General features: G+C 35.8%; 1 protein-coding gene across 6 annotated transcripts in view; it reads right to left on the bottom strand.

The window, feature by feature from the left end:
• The window catches only part of LOC149578339 (phototropin-1A-like), a 338,062-nt gene that overhangs the window by 267,966 nt on the left and 51,954 nt on the right, over positions 1–18,142 (bottom strand). For all 6 annotated transcript variants that reach the window (XM_089828327.1, XM_089828331.1, XM_089828325.1 and 3 more), the window contains 2 exons: positions 16,937–17,933; positions 1,295–1,477 (listed from right to left, as the gene is read on the bottom strand). In XM_089828327.1, coding sequence (XP_089684453.1) covers positions 1,295–1,477; positions 16,937–17,886 — 1,133 coding nt within the window. In that variant the 5' untranslated portion in view covers positions 17,887–17,933. The remainder of the gene's footprint in view (positions 1–1,294; positions 1,478–16,936; positions 17,934–18,142) is intronic.

The raw sequence follows: 18,142 nt of genomic DNA, 5'->3' as shown, positions 1-18,142 counted from the left end.
TCCCACAATTCACCCTGCATTTGTTGTAAAAACATGACAACTCCACCCGGTTTTGTGCATGATGGAAATTGTCAGTGATTTGGGACCTTTTACTGCAATTTGAAGTGTATGCAATGATGTTTGATGATGGAAGATAAACCATATATTAGAAAAATTATTGTGTGAATATTAGAATTATTTGTGCTTGTAGTTCAGATTCTCTTTGCAGTGTTGCATGCTTGTGTAGTCTTCTCAAAAGATTACATGAAAGCTTCCTACATTATTATGCATTTTCCACTGGAGATTATCACGATGTTTTGTACTAGTTCATGGATGCAATCCCACAATTCACCCTGCATTTGTTGTAAAAACATGACAACTCCACCCGGTTTTGTGCATGATGGAAATTGTCAGTGATTTGGGACCTTTTACTGCAATTTGAAGTGTATGCAATGATGTTTGATGATGGAAGATAAACCATATATTAGAAAAATTATTGTGTGAATATTAGAATTATTTGTGCTTGTAGTTCAGATTCTCTTTGCAGTGTTGCATGCTTGTGTAGTCTTCTCAAAAGATTGCATGAAAGCTTCCTACATTATTATGCATTTTCCACTGGAGATTATCACGATGTTTTGTACTAGTTCATGGATATAATGGAAAGATCACAAATATAATGGATTGACATTGAATTTTCACGGTTTCTATTTTGTGCTTGTTTGAAGGATTATAATAAATTGTTTTTAGCGTTTCCTTGATCTTTTATTGCGAATTCAATTTTCATATCTAATTTATTTCTTCTTTTTAGATAATTGTGGAGTAGCTAATTATGTTTTATATTACTGTAATCCTCACTTGGTTGTATTCTGCAGTGTTCAGTGAAAGTAATGTTCCTTTTACACAGAAAAATTGGGTAGATTTTAGTTCTTCAAATTTAATATTTCAAAATTTTGCCAAGTTTTGACAAGTTTTTTTCTGAGTCACCAAGTTCAAGTTGAATTTGGGCAGACTGTGTTTTTCCAAGTGATAAGTTACAATACAAGAGAGACCTAATTGAAAAATCTCTAACGTAATGATAAGTTTTTTTCTGAGTCACCAAGTTCAAGTTGAATTTGAGCAGACTGTGTTTTTCCAAGTCATAAGTTACAATACAAGAGAGACCTAATTGAAAAATCTCTAACGTATTCACATGCACATATAGAAAACTTAAGAAAGAAAATATAATTTCATACAGTTAATAGAGCCAGTTTTTAAATCATCAACCAGAATTGTTATACCAGCTTGAGCTTAATTTTTATTTGTACTAATGACATACCCAATAAACTTCAGAGCTTTTCCAGTCTCATCTTTAATTGGGGCTATGGTAAGAAGGTTCCAGAAAGGGGTTCCATCCTTTTTATAATTGAGTATTCGTCCACAGTAGCTTCTCCTTTCAGCTAGAGCTTCTCTTATCTTTGAAATATCTTCGGGATCAGTACCTGCACCCTGAAGAAAGCGGCTGCAAATAAAAGAACCAAGTTGTTAAGGTTAAAAGAACTAAGTATGCATGTCAGGAATTTTTATGTGAATTTGAATTTTCCCTTCATATAATAAAAAACATATTGAAAGTACTCTGATAAGAAAAGTACTATATCTTATCATGGAAATCAAACAATAATAAATTACATGTCAGCAATGGCATCTTAATTGTGTTATACATGATAAACATAACCTAAATACATATGATTTTACTTTCCAAGATACAAATGTAGAGTGTCGGAGCTATACAAATTCATCTATCTTTACATTGTTTTATGCTAGATATAAATGTTGAGAATACTAATAATAACAACAATATTTGTTATATGGCCCATTCAGGGGCTTTTAAGGGCTTATCCTTTTCTAGTGAGTTTAGAGAAAAAAGAGAAGGTAGGTGATCTTGGAGAGGGATGGCTAAAGATTGATTTTGATGGGGCGTCCAAAGGGAACCCAAGGAGAAGTGATGCAAGATGTGTAATAAGAGATGCAAAGGACAATATTCTTATTCTTGGCGCAAAACATCTTCCTGATGGAAACAAGAATGTAGCATAATGTATGGTTTCCATTTTCGCTCTTCAGTTGGCAAGAAAGTGCGAGGAAAAGAAAATTCATTTGCAGGGGACTTCCAGTTAGTAATTAACGGGATAACTAAAGGTAAGATGGACTCATGGTATCTGGATAAATTCATCAAAAGACTCAAAGGTTATTGGGAAATTTTGTAGATTTTAAAGTTACTCACATCCTAAGAGAGGGAAATGCATTGGCTGATTGAATGGCCAATGTGGGAGTTGGCTTAAATGATCGAACAAAGATAGTAGAAAATTTTAGAAAGATAGAGTGAAATTTTCAATTTGGTGAACATAATTACTTGTCATGTCTATTTGTGGAGGGGAAGTGTCAAATAATGATGAATGGGTTAGGCCTTTCAAAAGGTGCACAAAAAAGAGCTAGCAAGCATGTGACAGGTTAAAGGAAATTTAGAGAAAACCATAGGGAGATCAAGTGGCGTCATGCCTCGAGATATAAGAAAATGAACTTTCTAGATTGGGCAAGAAAATTTAAAGGCCCACGGGGGTGTGCCTCTGTTTAGCAACAACAACAGAGCGGACAGGGTTTAAGGTATAAAATGGAGGCTAACTTTTTTCTAACGGACCCTAAAGAGGAAGCAAAATCTCACCAAGATGTTTGGCAAAGGTTTTCAAAATAGATGAGGATGGTTTCGTTCATTTTCTTTGCAAGTTGTTCAAGTTGAGTTTATTGAAGGGGATTTTCGTTTGAGGACGAATGTGGATATCTCCTCTCTTTTTTGTGGGTGGGCTTTTCTTTTTTCTATGAGCAAGGAGGATGGTCGAATTGTGTGTTGTGTCAGTCTGGTAAGTGGGGGTGTTAAATTGGCTAGAGAAGGCAAAAATTGGAGAGGGCTTTCGAACCAGTGAAGGACAATGGTGAAGAATTGAGGGTGCAAGGGATGCTTTTCAACCATTCATTGTGTTCGACTCCTCGGAAGCAGTGATAAAGCATATGGAGGAAGCACAGACTATGTGGATGCAATAGATTTATTATGTCGAGTAATGTGAAATGGACAAGCGCAAGCTTGCAAAAGATCGAAGGAGCACGAGGAAACAAACAAGTAAGGTCCAGGTTTCATTGCTTGCTGGGAGCTTAGTGGAGGTTCAGCTAGAGTCGGTATTGTGAAGGAAGAAAGGAAAGGTGGACAAATGGGAGGAATAATATTGAGCGAATCCGGGGAAGAGATGATGCACTGGAAGTCCAATGAGTGAAATGCTATCATTGTCTAGCTGTTGCTCGATGTACCCATTTTTTATAATAGGGCTTAATAGTATATGTTTTTGTTATTCAATTGTTGGTACAAGATGTAGTTTGGTTAGGGAATGGGGAGATTTTTGCTGCAAATGTATGGGTATGTATGTGGATGTTTTGGTAGGATATGAGAAGAAAGAATAGTAGGAATCGTCTTGTATCATAAAATAATTTTAAAAAATAAATTTTATTAATCAAATATAAAATACATTTGTACTCAGGCAAAAAAGAAAATGGAATTAAATCAAACCTGACTTCACAAATCTCCTTACAATTTTTTTTATTTTTTTAAGTCAATAACAATACTTTCAAATTTTCAAACATGTAAAAAAAGTGAATAGTTCATGTGTAATCACCAGACATAACAACATTATAAATAAACATTAACCTACAAGAGCTATTAAACTATAATCAGAAAGAGTTAGTGAAAAATCATTTGATTTATCAACTTAGAAGTTGCTCCAATTGGATCAGCCATGTCAACTAAAGAGTATCATTTATCCAGAACTCAGTGACATTTCCAATTCCTTTTCAGTTGCTTAATTGACAAAATTGCAAGAGTCAACCTAGAAAACTTGTATGCAAATGGTGCTTCCAAACCAATGGATCCAACATCACCATAATCATAACCACCATCTCCATGGTTTCTTCCTTGGGGAGAAGGCTACCTTATAGTAGCTTGATACCCTAGCTATGAGAGTGACATCTTTCTCTATTTCCATGGCCATACCCTCCAAGAAAAGACCTGTGGTGGTGTAAATCAAGTTGAAGTCAACTAGAAACATGCAGAACAAATCTTATGAGGGTGGAAGTAGAACATCTAGAATCTCTCCTCAATCACTTGATGTAATTTTCTATTTTTTACGTATGATTTGAAATTATCTATATATAAATACTAGAAGAAATATGCTAATATCATTAAATTGTTGTAGTAATGGCCATCTTAACTCTAGTGGTGCCAATTCATCAAACAATTGGCATGAAGGAAAGGTTTCAGTCTGCAAGATTTTTTTCTGATAACTTTTACATTGATACTACATTAATAAAACTTTTCATTTATACATGGAGTGATAAACAACAATTATAGTGACCGTTGTCATTACTGAAATATTCTCACTTGTGAATTGAAATAACTAAATTGTACTTTTTCCTTGTTTATTTTGCGAATAGGATACTACTATTGTTTGTAGTGTCCTCATTTACAGTTCTCTAGCATTACAGTTAGCCTTGACCTTCTTATTGAGATTTAACATTGTCAAAGAAGTTATGTGATGTGAAGACCACATGATTATACTAAGAGAGGGGGGGAAGAATCAATATAATAATAACTTTTATGAGTTAAAACTTTTATCCATGCAAGAAACTTCAAATACTAAAATAAACAATTATGCACATGAACACAATAACACAATGTTTATGTGGAAACCCAATGCGGGAGAAAACCAAAGAAAATCATTTCTTTTATATTAACTAATTCTTTACAATGATTTGTAGGCGCCAACCTACTAGAGGCTCCAACCTCCTACTTTTATGAGCACCAACTCACTGGAAGTTGTAGCTTCCACTATCAGAAGGCATCAACCCTAAAGCAAAGCACCTACTTCACTTCTAAATATGAATCTGAATTTCCACCTTTGTCTTTGTTTCTCTTACAATTGATGATGGATATTGCGTAGCTCTTATCTTTCTGAAGTGAATGAATAACACTTCATTTTACTTCTAACGAATCTTTATATATATATAGTTGTTGGCTAAAAATTGTGTATGTCATTGACAACAACTTAAAAATTTGTGACTTTGGGAAACATATCATGAGATTTCTCTCTCCTCTCAGCAATAGGGGAGGTTCCCTTCTTACCATAGGTGGCTTTAATAGGAACTTAACTGAAATTACAAAATGGATAGCTCTTTTGATCAATTCCTCTTTTTTTAGGAATGATTTGCATACAACTATAACTTTCTAACTTAACAAAAAGTGCCTTATTGCTACGATAATACCGATGACCCTAGAATTGAAGTAAGAACAGCACTAGAGGCAACAGTTTACTTTCTATATTTTGTAAAACAAAAATTGGACCCCAAAGTCTCCTGCATTCATCTAAAATAAAGACTCAAACAAAATAACCAATAAGGCACAAAGTCTCTTACTGAATCCTCCCAAATTTAATAAAAATACTTACAGCCCAAAGTCTTCAAAATCTAAGTGATTACAGCCACTACTATCAATTACAATTTGTCCACCTGCAACACAAAGTCTTTAAAATTTCAAATTGGCTATGAATGTAATAGGCAGTTCAAAGTTTGCACAATTAAATTCAAATCCCTCTTGCTCAAAGCTCCAAAACTCACAATCAATATCCAAAAAATGTTGTCACATAACACCTTGAATCAACACAAAGTTTGAAAGCAAGTTGCCTCTTTTATTGAAAGCAATCTGATTTAATTTCAAGCACAAAGTCTTGGAATGCACAATACAAATTGAAAAAACAAAAATCTTGCCTTGCCAAAAGATGATTATTTACAATGAACTCTCTCTTTTATATAGTAAAGTAGAAGAGAGAAAGGTGGAGGAAAAAGTGGAACAACCTGAGTCACTTGGACTTATCTCTAACTAACTACATTGACTTTATTCAAAGTTGCATGCCAAATGCGATTGCAACTTAACTACATGAGCTAGTTGTACAAGTGCATCTTATCCTGTACTTACAACATAGATACTCTTTAAATGTAACTTTTCTATTGCTATTCTACTTAAAGCATACGAAAATCTGATTTGAAGTATTCATATGGTATCAACTAGCTCTCCAAACTTCCGCGGGGACTTGCGTACAACTACAACATCTAGTTCACCGGTGTGTTGTGAGATCATTGTAACCTTTCTGAGTATGCTTGCTGCTCTAGATTTCTCTTTGTTACAAATCTCCATTTGATTTTACAAATTCTTCAATGAATACTTTCAGCTTGCAAATGTATCCAGCACACTGATGTTGAAGTCATCTACTTCAAGCTATAAGAAGATGGCCTCTATGAACTCTGTGAGAACATCTTCTTGATTCTTGAGTTTGTTATCTTCAGTGATGATTTCACATGATAGCTCTCTGAATGCCTCTCTAATCATGCTTTCTTGGTTAGTTATCCTAGCTACTGCTGCCTTTGCATCTTTTACAAGTCTTTGTAGAACTTTCTCTTTTTTGGTCATCACATGTGCGTAATCATGGTACATTTCAACAAACGTGATGACTTCATACCCACTCACTTGTCTGTACCCGAAAGATAATGCCTGCATCAAGCATTCAGTTAATCTTGTCTGAGAATTGTGCAGCGTAGTTTTTATTCATGCGATATGGTCACTTTCGTACAGGTACTACTCCTTGTATTAGTGGAATGCAGTGGACACATAATTCTAGTGGTACTCCCTTTGGGTGTTTGTATGTCCATGCAAAAACATCCTTATACTCCATGAATATCTTAAATGTTGCCGCTTTCGATATCAGATTCCAATCATCTCCCGCCAAAATGTTCTTAGGATTGACCTCGTTTATTATGTTCACTATCTTCACTATGGGTTCTTCATATTTAATAGGTTTCTCGTCGCTGAACGTATATGTAGGTGTTCAATCTATCACTACCTCTCCTTCCTTGACTTATCTATATTCCGTCAGAAATTAGTTCTTTTCATCTCCCTTCCTTCTTTGACCCCTAACATGTGACAACTCAGAAAGAGTTCATAGTCCTCCATTTGCCAATGGAGTAGGCCATTCACCGAATCTAAGTTGTCATCATCGGACCCTCCTTCCAATTTCAGGATTCCTTCTTCCACGTTTTCTTAGGCAATACATTTACGCTCGACCCTCTATCTATGATGGTGTTTATGAGGATGGTTTCAAGAATACCCATCTCAACTACTGCAAGGTGTCTTCCTATGGTCAGCATGAGTAGCATTGGGTCTACTGTGGTAGCTCCACTTCCACTGTGTGTGTTCATCCCTGGCTCATCCACCATTGTTGGGGATAATGTCATGTTTAAGATTGTTGTCCGTAACCGCGACATTGCAAGAAGATCGTTTAGTTTCATAGGGACCTCAGCTTGCATTACTTGTCATATGATGTTTTGTTCTGCCTGGTTCCTCCTTTAGGTGCCAACAGTGTCCTTCATTTGCTTTCTTCCAGCCTCCAACTCTTTTTCTATTTCTGTTTTTGCCTATTGCATCCTTTTCTTTTCCTCTTTTGGATCTGGGTATGTTGCCTTCTTTGCTCGTGCACGAGTGATTGCTAATGTTTCTTCCTCAAATCTTTCTATGGTCAACAAGTTCACTTCGAGCTTAGGGCATTTTGAGTCATCGTGGTCTCTAGGACCACACCATCTGCACATCGTTGCAGTGTTCCCTTCATAGTATAATCTCTAGCAAAGTGGCCCCACAGGTTGCATGTAGCATTGTATCATTGGCTGCCTAGTTGGGTCATATTGTATTCGGCTACGGCCCCCATTATTGTTGTTGTTATTTTTGTTGCTGCCTCTTCCACGTCACTTGTTGTTTCAATACCCTCCTAAAGTTGTCACACCATTGTTTGTATTTTCTCCTGTAGCTCCTGAGGTGGAGAGTTCTTACATTAGTAGGACTTGCTAGTGTTCTTTTGTTTTCATATTGAACGGGCATTCCTTGGTGGAATATCCCACAATCTGGCAGATATCACAAAATTGGTTCTTCTGGCAAGAATCCTCTGTCTGGCCCTCTTCCTTGCAATTCGTACACGATAGTTCCCCTTCTCTGTTTTGGCCAGGGTTCTTTTTCATGTTTTTACATTCTTTCATCATATGTAGCATATCTTTCTGGTGATGCCTGGACCTTTTTACTCGATTCCTCATCGTTGCTTTTGGACGATGAGTCTTCTGAATCCGAAGATCTATCTTTCTTCTTTTGTGTTCACTCTCTAAGTCCATTGCACTATTATATGCATCAATGTATGATGCTAGATGTACTATTTTCATCTTTTTCCGTAGTGTTGGTCGTAGCCCTTCGACAAACCATCTTTTCTTCAACCCATCCGCTAGTGAGCTTTCCATCTTTCCTACCAGCTCCTTTAGTCTCCTCACATATATGCAAACTATTTCATTCTTCCCCTACTTTGTACTGTAAATTTCCACTACGATCTCATTGTCATCCCTGAGCAGTCAAAATTCTGTTGTAAATTCTTTCTTGGCATCCAACCATATAGTTAGCTTCTTTTGTTCGATGTCTGAAAACCAATCGATTGCTACACCTCACAGGGTAGCTGGAAACTATTGGATCCAATTATCTTGGTCCATTATGCTATTCGCAATCCATATCATTTCACACGTTATATAGTGTCGAACTGTATCAACCATCCCGTCACCATTAAATTTTGGTAGTTTTTCCTTTGGCCCTGCCATTGTTAACTTCTTCCTTGTTTGTTGTGTTTGTACTTGTTGTACACCCGCATTGTTCTACGTACACACGTTGTTGTGCACAATCGTGCTACTCCGGACAACCGCATTACTCTATGGTGTGAAGGGTTCTTCTATAAGTAAAGTTGTTTGATCCTAGACTTGTACCCGTTCATTTGGTGTATCGGGAAGGAAGAGTTTACCCATGCTCGTGCTCCTTCGGCACCTCGAGTTGTGCAGATTCCTTCTCTTACGTCCCAATTCTCTACCTTTGGTGTATACAAGTTTAGGAACTCCTCCCTTGTCTCTTCAACCAAATTTAAACTTTGTCGCATCCCTTCAAGAAAATCATTGGTACTTCTCGGTTGGCTAGGTGAACGCACTTTGCTAGTCCATGCTCCTTCACCACTTCAATGCCCATCGACAAGCTGTTGAAATTTCTGCCTGTTGCATGAGAATTAGTGCTTCCCATGATGTGCGCACATCATTCTTTTATTTTATTTTATTTCAATCTTTATTGAGCAAGTTCAGCATTAATCTTTAGAGTACATCTTTGGTACCAGGTTTGATAGGCAATAGCGCCAAATGTTTGCTGTATAGGGTAAATGGATAGTTATTGCATTCAGAGACTAGAATATAACACAGAATGAGATAGTACTTTATTCATATAAGCGGAGTATGCAATCACGAGTACAATGATGCTTCATAGTTCCCTGATGCACTTGTGTAACTTCTTGCAAAGATGAGGAAGCCTCAAGTGAGTTACTCCCCAAAGCTATTATTTTATCCTTAGGAAATGTGTCTGCCTGTTTATCAACTTCTTCACACATATTCTTGCAAACTTCCTATGTAAATAGGTTCCAAGCTACCTCCTAGTATTGATTCTTGGCCCATTTACTATTCAACTGTATTTATGGATGTAAGTCCATGCAGTCAACAAAAGCTAGGTCACTCTTAATATACAAAGGGAGAGTATCATATTCCATACCTATTTATTGCTAGACAATTTTTCATGATGACCTTTTCCTGTATTTCAACTGAAAGCCAAATCCAAACTAACGTGTGCACAAGTGATTTTTGCACCAATTGAATGCAATCATTACCCAACAGGCTTGCAAGATTATGCTTTGATAAAACTGAAAGATGCCAACTTCATTCTGGATTGAAATTGTTAAGTTTGGTTGCAATATTTGACTTTGACCATAAGGTTCTAGTTTTTCCAATATTCTGATTTTGGGGAGTTGTGTTGTTTTCATTTTTCTTTTATTTTTTTCCCAATAAGAATGCAATGTAATAAAAAGTACTACTGAACATACAAGGAATAATTTGAAATGTGAACAATTGCTTAACACATTAGAATTTATATTCTTTCAGTCAAATACACAATTGTGTCAATCGTACCAGATGTGAAGATTCAAGATTTGAACTTCAGCACCTATAAGATTGATAACTAGGATTACAAGCTCTAACAAATTATGGTGCTGCTATATACAGTCCTGATGTAGCAATATTCCCTGTTGTTAAATGATGAATTAGACAGCTCCCAAGTCCCTGCTTTTTCTACAAACATTAATATCCTGCCAATTGATGGTGTGGTAAAAATGGAAGGTATGTGAATATTAATAATAGTTTGAAGCAGACCTGATCTGAACAAGAAACTTCCAGAAACAACCCTAATTTATATTTTACAAAGGTCTTCTCCCGAACGAGGTGTCCACTCTCCTGAAGATGTATGGCTCAAATGGACGGATAAATAATTGTATAGAATGAATTTTGATATAATTCTGTTGACTCCAAACTTGACCTGCTGACTGAAATAAATAATTCTGGGCATAAATTATGATAGGTCTGCTACAATTATTCCCCAAAATCTGATTTCTGCTGCTGGTGTAACCTATATGGCCAGTAAGGAAGTGAAGGGCTTTGTCTGCAAGGTGCAGCCAGCTGCTAAAGCCTATGTAACCTTCCAAATTTTAATTCCCAGCCACCAATCTGATTCAAACCACAAACCCCAGTTGAAGCAATGAATTCATCCACTCAAAATGGCATTTACCTCCTTCCAGGTAAAATGCCGCTAGTCTAATTCAGGTGCAAAACCACAATGCTGGCTCAACTTCACTGATCTGTATATACTATATGCAATAAATTTGAACCCCCTCACTCCAAAATGAATTATCAAAAAAAAATGTGATCACCAATTGCTCTTAAAGCTGATATATCGATACATTTTTGACCTGCAATCAGTTGGAAGAAAGTCCAACTTATTCCCTTCAAGAAATTTTGTTCTAGAAGGGCAATTAGGTTGTAACTCCGCAAATCAGAGTCTTGCTCCAAATCTAAGATAAAAATAATAACTTGGAATAATGAAAAATGATCTCCCACAACACTTTTTATTCACTTTTAATTTCAGCCCTAACCCAAATTTCAGGTTAGGGTTTCATTTGCCTCTTTTAATAATAAAACAACTTTATTTTATTATACCTCCTTATAAAAATGGAACTGCAAGGAGTTATTCTCCATTACTTTATTTGTCCCCTCTCATTAAGATAACATTTTTTCCTTTATTACCTAGGTTAAGGGGCCCAATGATTTATAACTTATGCCCTCACAAAGTAATTATAATATCACTTTACTATTATTTAATTAAGTCCAAACTTAGGAAATATTTAAATATTTCCATATTTATTAATGAAAATCCAAGTTGGAGCTTAGAATCGATATTCGTCCAAAATGCTATGTTCACCTATGTTATCTAAACCCCTATAGGTTGATTGATAGTTCCTCCTAGAAAATAGAAACTTGACCTAAAACTTAGCAACCTTGCTAAAGGTGCCAAAAACTGTCCAAGGGTCTCTACTCATCTCCTTGGTCCCTCATATGGTCAACATGTTAATTGTCAGTTCTCCCTAAAATCTAGGGATGCTCCTAAAAAGTAGACTGGACCTATCAACCTGTAACAAAATCCCAATGGTTTCCTATCTGTTGTGTGCACCCTCAAGATGTTTGTCAGTGAATTGAGAGTTCCTCCTAAAAAATAGGAACGCATCCCACAAAATAGGAAATGCACTCAAAGTCTTCAAAATGCTCACAAAGGTCTTTGGATGCCTCCTCGATAACTCCCACTCAATCCCTAAACAATGGGGATCCCTCCTAAATTTTACAAATGTATCATAACCTGCTTCAAACTGCTTGAAGTTCTGAACAACTCATGCATGACTCTTGATGCCCTACATAAGTCTCATCCACACTCTGCTAGCCTATGGGAACCCAAATAGTAGGTTGACCATGATCATCCGTCGGTCTTCTAGAAAGCGAACATTACATTTTCAAATGTACCATACAATTTAAATAAACACTATGCATACAAAATGGCTTTTATTCATCTAACAGTTAATTTTGTAAATATATAATATCTGAAAATGGAGATCAATCTTCCCGTCAAAATAAATAAATCATAACCATGTTTTCCCAAATGGACATGAAAAAACTCTACCAATTTTTCTCATCTATGAACTCCGTAACAGGTCTACCTCAAATTCGAATTGGGTTTTCGTCCAATCTACAAAAAACAAATCTCAAGGGTTTCCATTCTCAAAAAACTGAATCTAAAACAAAAAGCTTCTAGAGCTTTGCAACAGAAAAATGACTAAGCCAAGCCTCCCAAAATGAGCCTCCCTTTCTTCTTTTAAATCCCATTGCACTGACTCTTTGTTTTCCCTATGCTTGTCTCTTCATTTCCCTTTTTTTTCTTCTTTTTATTTCCCCTTTAGATTTGATTTGAACTTTTGGAAATAATAATAAAATGACTTACATTAGTTTTCTAACTTCACCATTTAAGTCATTTTAATACTTTGTTAAATAATTAAATTAAGTCATCATTAAATTTATTATATTTCAACAAATTATTTAATTATTTAGCTAATTTCGCATATCCAAATAAAGGGGACATTACAGCCGTTCATTTGTAGTCACCTAATTGGATTTGTTTCTCATTTTTAATTATCATAATCACTCTAGTGTAATCAGATTTCAATTCTATTACTTTCTGGTAGTTTTTGGGAAATGGGTGAATTAAAGGCTTTATTTAAGTATTTTTGTAAGGTTGATTATATCTTATTAAATATTTTTAAAGCAACTTAGTGTTATAACTTTTTGGAATTTTTTTATAATTTTTTAAACTACAGACACATAAAAATGGGACCTCACATATCAAATTATCATTATTTTGAATAAAAAGGTCTTTTGAGAGATAAAATGGAGTTTTAATTAAAAAGGTGAATTTTAAATTGTCCATTCTGCAAGTTTGGTAGGAAGAAGTATATAAGGAAATTCAAGGGTTCATTCAGCATTATATAGATGATTGATTTTTTCCTATAAAAATCATGAGTTTTTTATTAAAAACTTGTCCAAAGTCATGTATTTTCTTTTTTGCTTTCAGTTAATAAGATAAAACTTTCATTAGTGGTAAAGGTTTCAAAGGCATTAATTTGGGCTACCCCTCAACCCTATTGGTAGCATTGCCCCTAAACCCTCGCAAGGGATGTCGCCCCTTGACCCTGCTATGGGTTTTTCCCCCAGATCCCCATTAGGGGCACTAACCAATAGCCTCATTGCAATCTCCACTTCCAAATCCCCATTAGTTATGGAATCTGTCATATATATAACTTGATTACAATGAAGGAGTGACAAGGATATGGGATAGAACTCTTGAGTGTGCTTACTTAGACATGCTTAATGCGCAACTCTCTTTAGATGAAGAAACTTCTACATATGACATCACACATGGCTAGTGGAAGTGGCATTATAACTCATTTAGAGTTGATCTTGTTTTTTGGTGTGTGGGAAATTTACCTACTGAATTTTCAATCTGTGGTAAGCCTTCTCTTTGCGGACACATAAATGGGATTGAAAGGAATCGAGTGAGTCACACTTGCAGCAACTCGTCTTCTAAAATGAGATTCTATACTTGGCACATGGCACAAGGAGCTTCTGACTCATCTACTACAGATTGAAGCCAATCTCAAGAGGAAAAGCAGGGTTCCGGACTCTATTACCATAATTTTGAGGATTCCACTTGTAACAACTCAGAGATATGAGTTATTGTTTCTTCACATCATCGTTAGAGACAATAGATTATGATTGTAATGCCAAATGCTTAAAGGCATATTTGTTGTTGCATCTATGTATGTTTGCAACCTATTGATTGTTGTTTATATAATTATATCTCTATTTCTACGAATGTCAAATGAAAATATATGAAAATTAGGCAGACATCTTTAAATAAGCAATACCACTCAGCAGAGCATCTACAAAGGAAACTTGCAACAGAACTTGTCAATTTAATAATATTCATGCCAACTCTCTAACAAAATCAGCAGCACTTGTGCAGTTCGGAATTAAAATAAATTTAGCAGCCAGAGGAGATCATTACAGTGATATCAAAGCACAGGCTATCTTTCCAGCCTGTGGTGTTGGGGATTTTTTGACCACTGTCGAGCTTCATCAGAGAAATTGATTTTCAAATTGTGGATCATGGTAGGTAAGAGTGAAAATGAGTCAGCCAAAAATCTCCTCTATGTGGGAGGCAGACTTGAAGATTTTAGTAAAAGACTGCACTCCTGAATATTCTGATTGAAATGGAGGACTACTTGAACATGGTGGATTGATTACCATCTCAGCTACTATGAGAAGTCATGGTTCCAGTGATGATTTTCTAAACTCAGATTGAGTAACAATATGTTGGATTTAGGATTTGATGATTTGATTCACAAAGCTGCTTCGCATATCATGATGATAATATCATTGAAGCCATACAAACCATTATGGTTTTGATAATTAATAAAAGTGATAATGTACACAGTGCAACAATCACTTTTTTCTATCCTATTGGCTAACAAGAAGAAGGATGATCATTGAATCCTATCAGTTGGACAAGACTTAGCTGAAAATATGATTGTTTAATGTTAGAAGAAGCTGAAAACTCTCTTGGAAAATGAGGAACATAAGGAAGAAGGATTCAAGAAAATAAATGAGGGAAATTATGTTGAAGTCTACAGATCATCCAATGATGATGATCGATTATCTCATTCTAGAGATGTTAATGAATATGGGTACTAGTTGGATATCCAAATGGAGCCTTTGAAAATGAGTTTCCATGGTAGTTTCAGTCTCTTTGGCTAGGAGTGATTTGTTTGGAGGATCAATCACACACAAGATTCTCTCTGAACAAAGCAACCAGGCCTTAAGTCCTTGGGATCCAGCTATGTTGGCAGCTAAATATGATGAGGAAACGAACTAGGAGGAATAACCTTTAGACTAAAATGTTGTTCTAACTTCATCTCGGAAGTTCTACATAGTTAATGGCATTGAGGAAGCTGATTTCGAGAGGCACAATCTTCTATGTTAATCAGAAAATCTATTGCTTGGAGATGATTTTGAGCAAAGGGTCGGTGGCCTTGTTGACAAAATGACAAAAAGAAACTCTCAACTTGGCATGCTGCAATTGTTTGACAAAATTACTGTGGGAAAGAGGGTAAAAAAAATTGGTTGTAAATATGGAGTGCTCTTACATAGAATATGCTCCTTTGGGGATGTGGATACAATGGTATGCTTCCTAGGTCAGAATGTACGACCAAGTGTGTGATTATGATGATATTGTTGAAAGGCCAAATTATATGACTATATTGTATAGAATGATTGATATCCTAGAATGTATGACCTAGATGTGTGACTATTATTAGAGTGGTGTATTGTCTCGAGTTGCATGGCCTGGTTTTTGGATATGAGTCTATGATTGTTAGGTCAATGAATATAGCCAAGGTGAATGGCTATGAACCCATACATGAACATTGTACTTCAAAGAAAATAAATCATAATAAATGTTCAATGTCTAGTATATGGGGCTAGATATTAGAGCTTTGAGATTTGACCACAATATTAAGATAAAGAAGATATGACTTGATAGCAGCCTTGATGCATGGGTAGATGTGAAGCTATTAACAGTCATCCTAAAAATATAGAACACAATGAGGCCTACAAAAGTATTGCTTATAAATGAAGATTCTTATATATGATTATATCAGATACATTATATCTGTGTCTGCTTTTGTTGTAGATATTAACTAAATCATAAAAAGCAGTATGCTCCCTAATTTAGTTAGTGTTTTATTGCAGTTAAAGTGCATTCATGTGGTTATACATATGTGCACCCACATGTGCATGCATTCGGGTACCTAGACATATAGCATAGCTCTTAACAATTATCCTAAAAGGTACATAAAATAATAGGGCCTAGAAAATCACCATGCTTTTGGATACCCAGACATATAGCATAGCTTTGTGGAATTCTGTATCCTAGAAATTTTCTATATAAATACTGTCTTTATCAACAAAAATATAATGATGCCTTGCAAAGTAATGCTTAGAATGCAAAGCTTATAATAAAAACCATTATACATATATGCCTAGTTTTGTTGTAGTCAATAACCAGACTAGAAAACTCAATTTGTTTCCTAATTTATTAGTGTTCCATTCCATTGAGAGTGTATGTGCATTGTGCTTGCATGCATAGGTTTGTGAATATGGGTGTGTTCCGTATGTACCATAATATATGTACCTGAGAATCATTTGATTTTGCTAGGCCATTGTGTATTGAACCTCGGTGGAATCATGTTCAAAACAACGTAAGAGTATGGAGTTCAAAGATTGATGTTAATACCATGATCAATCAGTAAAAATATATATGGAAAAGTAAAAGGAAAACATCAGGTCCAAGAGAGAGTTCAGCAAGGAACTACAGAATGTACCATTTTTTTTCTGAATTCAACCCAGTCTCTTCCATAACACAACCCATATTCACATATTTGTACATAAATTTATTAGTTCTTAATAGTAAAGTTGCTAATGTATATCTGTTTTTTTCTTTCTGGAAGAATACACTTCTAAAGTGCAATAACAGTTTTCTGTTGTGAACATATTCCCAATTTCATTGATATCTCCATTCTTCATCCAGTCATATTTTTTCATGCTTATCTCCCTTTAGTCACATTTGTCTTCCAAGCAAAGTGAGAACTGTAAAAGAGATGATCACATACATAAAAGAGAGCAGAAAATGATCAATTAACCATCCCAAACACCATAGATAGCCTACCACACTGCAAGCAGTAAATTGAATAGTATATACCTCATAGAGTGATAAGGAAAGAGGTGATACCAGTTACGTCCAATTACTTCTTTTGCCGCATATCCAGTCATCTTAAGGAAGCCTGCACTGGCATACAGAATAGGATAATCTGGTTTAGTTGCATCTGAGACAAGAAATGTTTGCTGAAATGTTGATAATGCATCCTTCAATTCCTTCGAAACACGAGTAACCCCCATTTCATTGCCACAATCAGACTCTTCAGATGTCCTCATTGAGTTTCCAGATGTTCTTCGAGAAGTTCCAGATTTCATACTTTCTCCTGATGTTCTGACTGCAACACCTTGGGCTTTCCCCGTTTTATCATCTGTCTTAAGAACTAGTCCCCACTCAGCTACCCTTTCTGCCATGCCAGCTTCAGCAAAGCTTGGCCCACAATCTTTTTTGTTTGTTAATTTTTTCTTTACAGATGGTACCACATATGTGTCTAGGTTATCTTCTGCACCTCCTATTTCGCTCTGTGAACACCAGGTACCACTATTTGCCTGTTTGATTCCCGTCTCCTTTTGTAAATCCAAATGCCTCTCCTGTATCACCAGTGACTGTTCCCCTAATTCTGAAGATATGTCCCTTGGAACCATGGAAACTCCTTTTCCTAAATCATTTACAACAGCTTTCAAACGGTCATTCTCTGTAAAGGCCATCCATGTATGAACTGACTCGGCTTTCCTTCCAGATTGTGATCCCAATCCATCTTTACCACCACAATGTCCATCTTCTCCATCTGCCCGTGTCTTGTAAGGTGAAGAATCACTATTTCGCAGAACATTATATGGTGCCCATCTGGAGAAATTTGTCGCCGTCAGAGACGAGGAAGCTGAAGTAGAAAGTCCTGCAGGATTGAAAACTTCAAGAGAGCCACGAGAATCTCTTGAAACTGGACTTATGGGGGAAGGTAAATCATTTGGTGACCTCCTACTGGGAAAATCATTATTTGTGTTCGCAGGCTCCGATGGATCCATTGAAAGAATATGATAAAATATTCTGTCAATAAGTGGTTTTGGCCAAGCTGAAAGCATATTCAAGAATACAAAATCAGTAAGTATTTCAAAAATGTTTTTCTATTACAGGTAGGAACCAACAATTAAAATGCATGTGATTGTCAGTTAAATAACTTGTTTTAACCAGGCTGTATGTTGTATCCTGTGCTAGAGTCCACAAACTACTTCAAAATTTGCAAACAGAAAAACAAGAAAACATGAGAAACTAACTATACGT

The sequence above is a fragment of the Cupressus sempervirens genome, chromosome 1 (genome assembly GCF_028749045.1).
Source record: "Cupressus sempervirens isolate cs-2001-9-10 chromosome 1, ASM2874904v1, whole genome shotgun sequence".
Lineage (NCBI taxonomy): Eukaryota > Viridiplantae > Streptophyta > Pinopsida > Cupressales > Cupressaceae > Cupressus > Cupressus sempervirens.
Note: the sequence above shows the minus strand (reverse complement) of the source record. Positions and strands in the feature narration are given on the sequence as shown.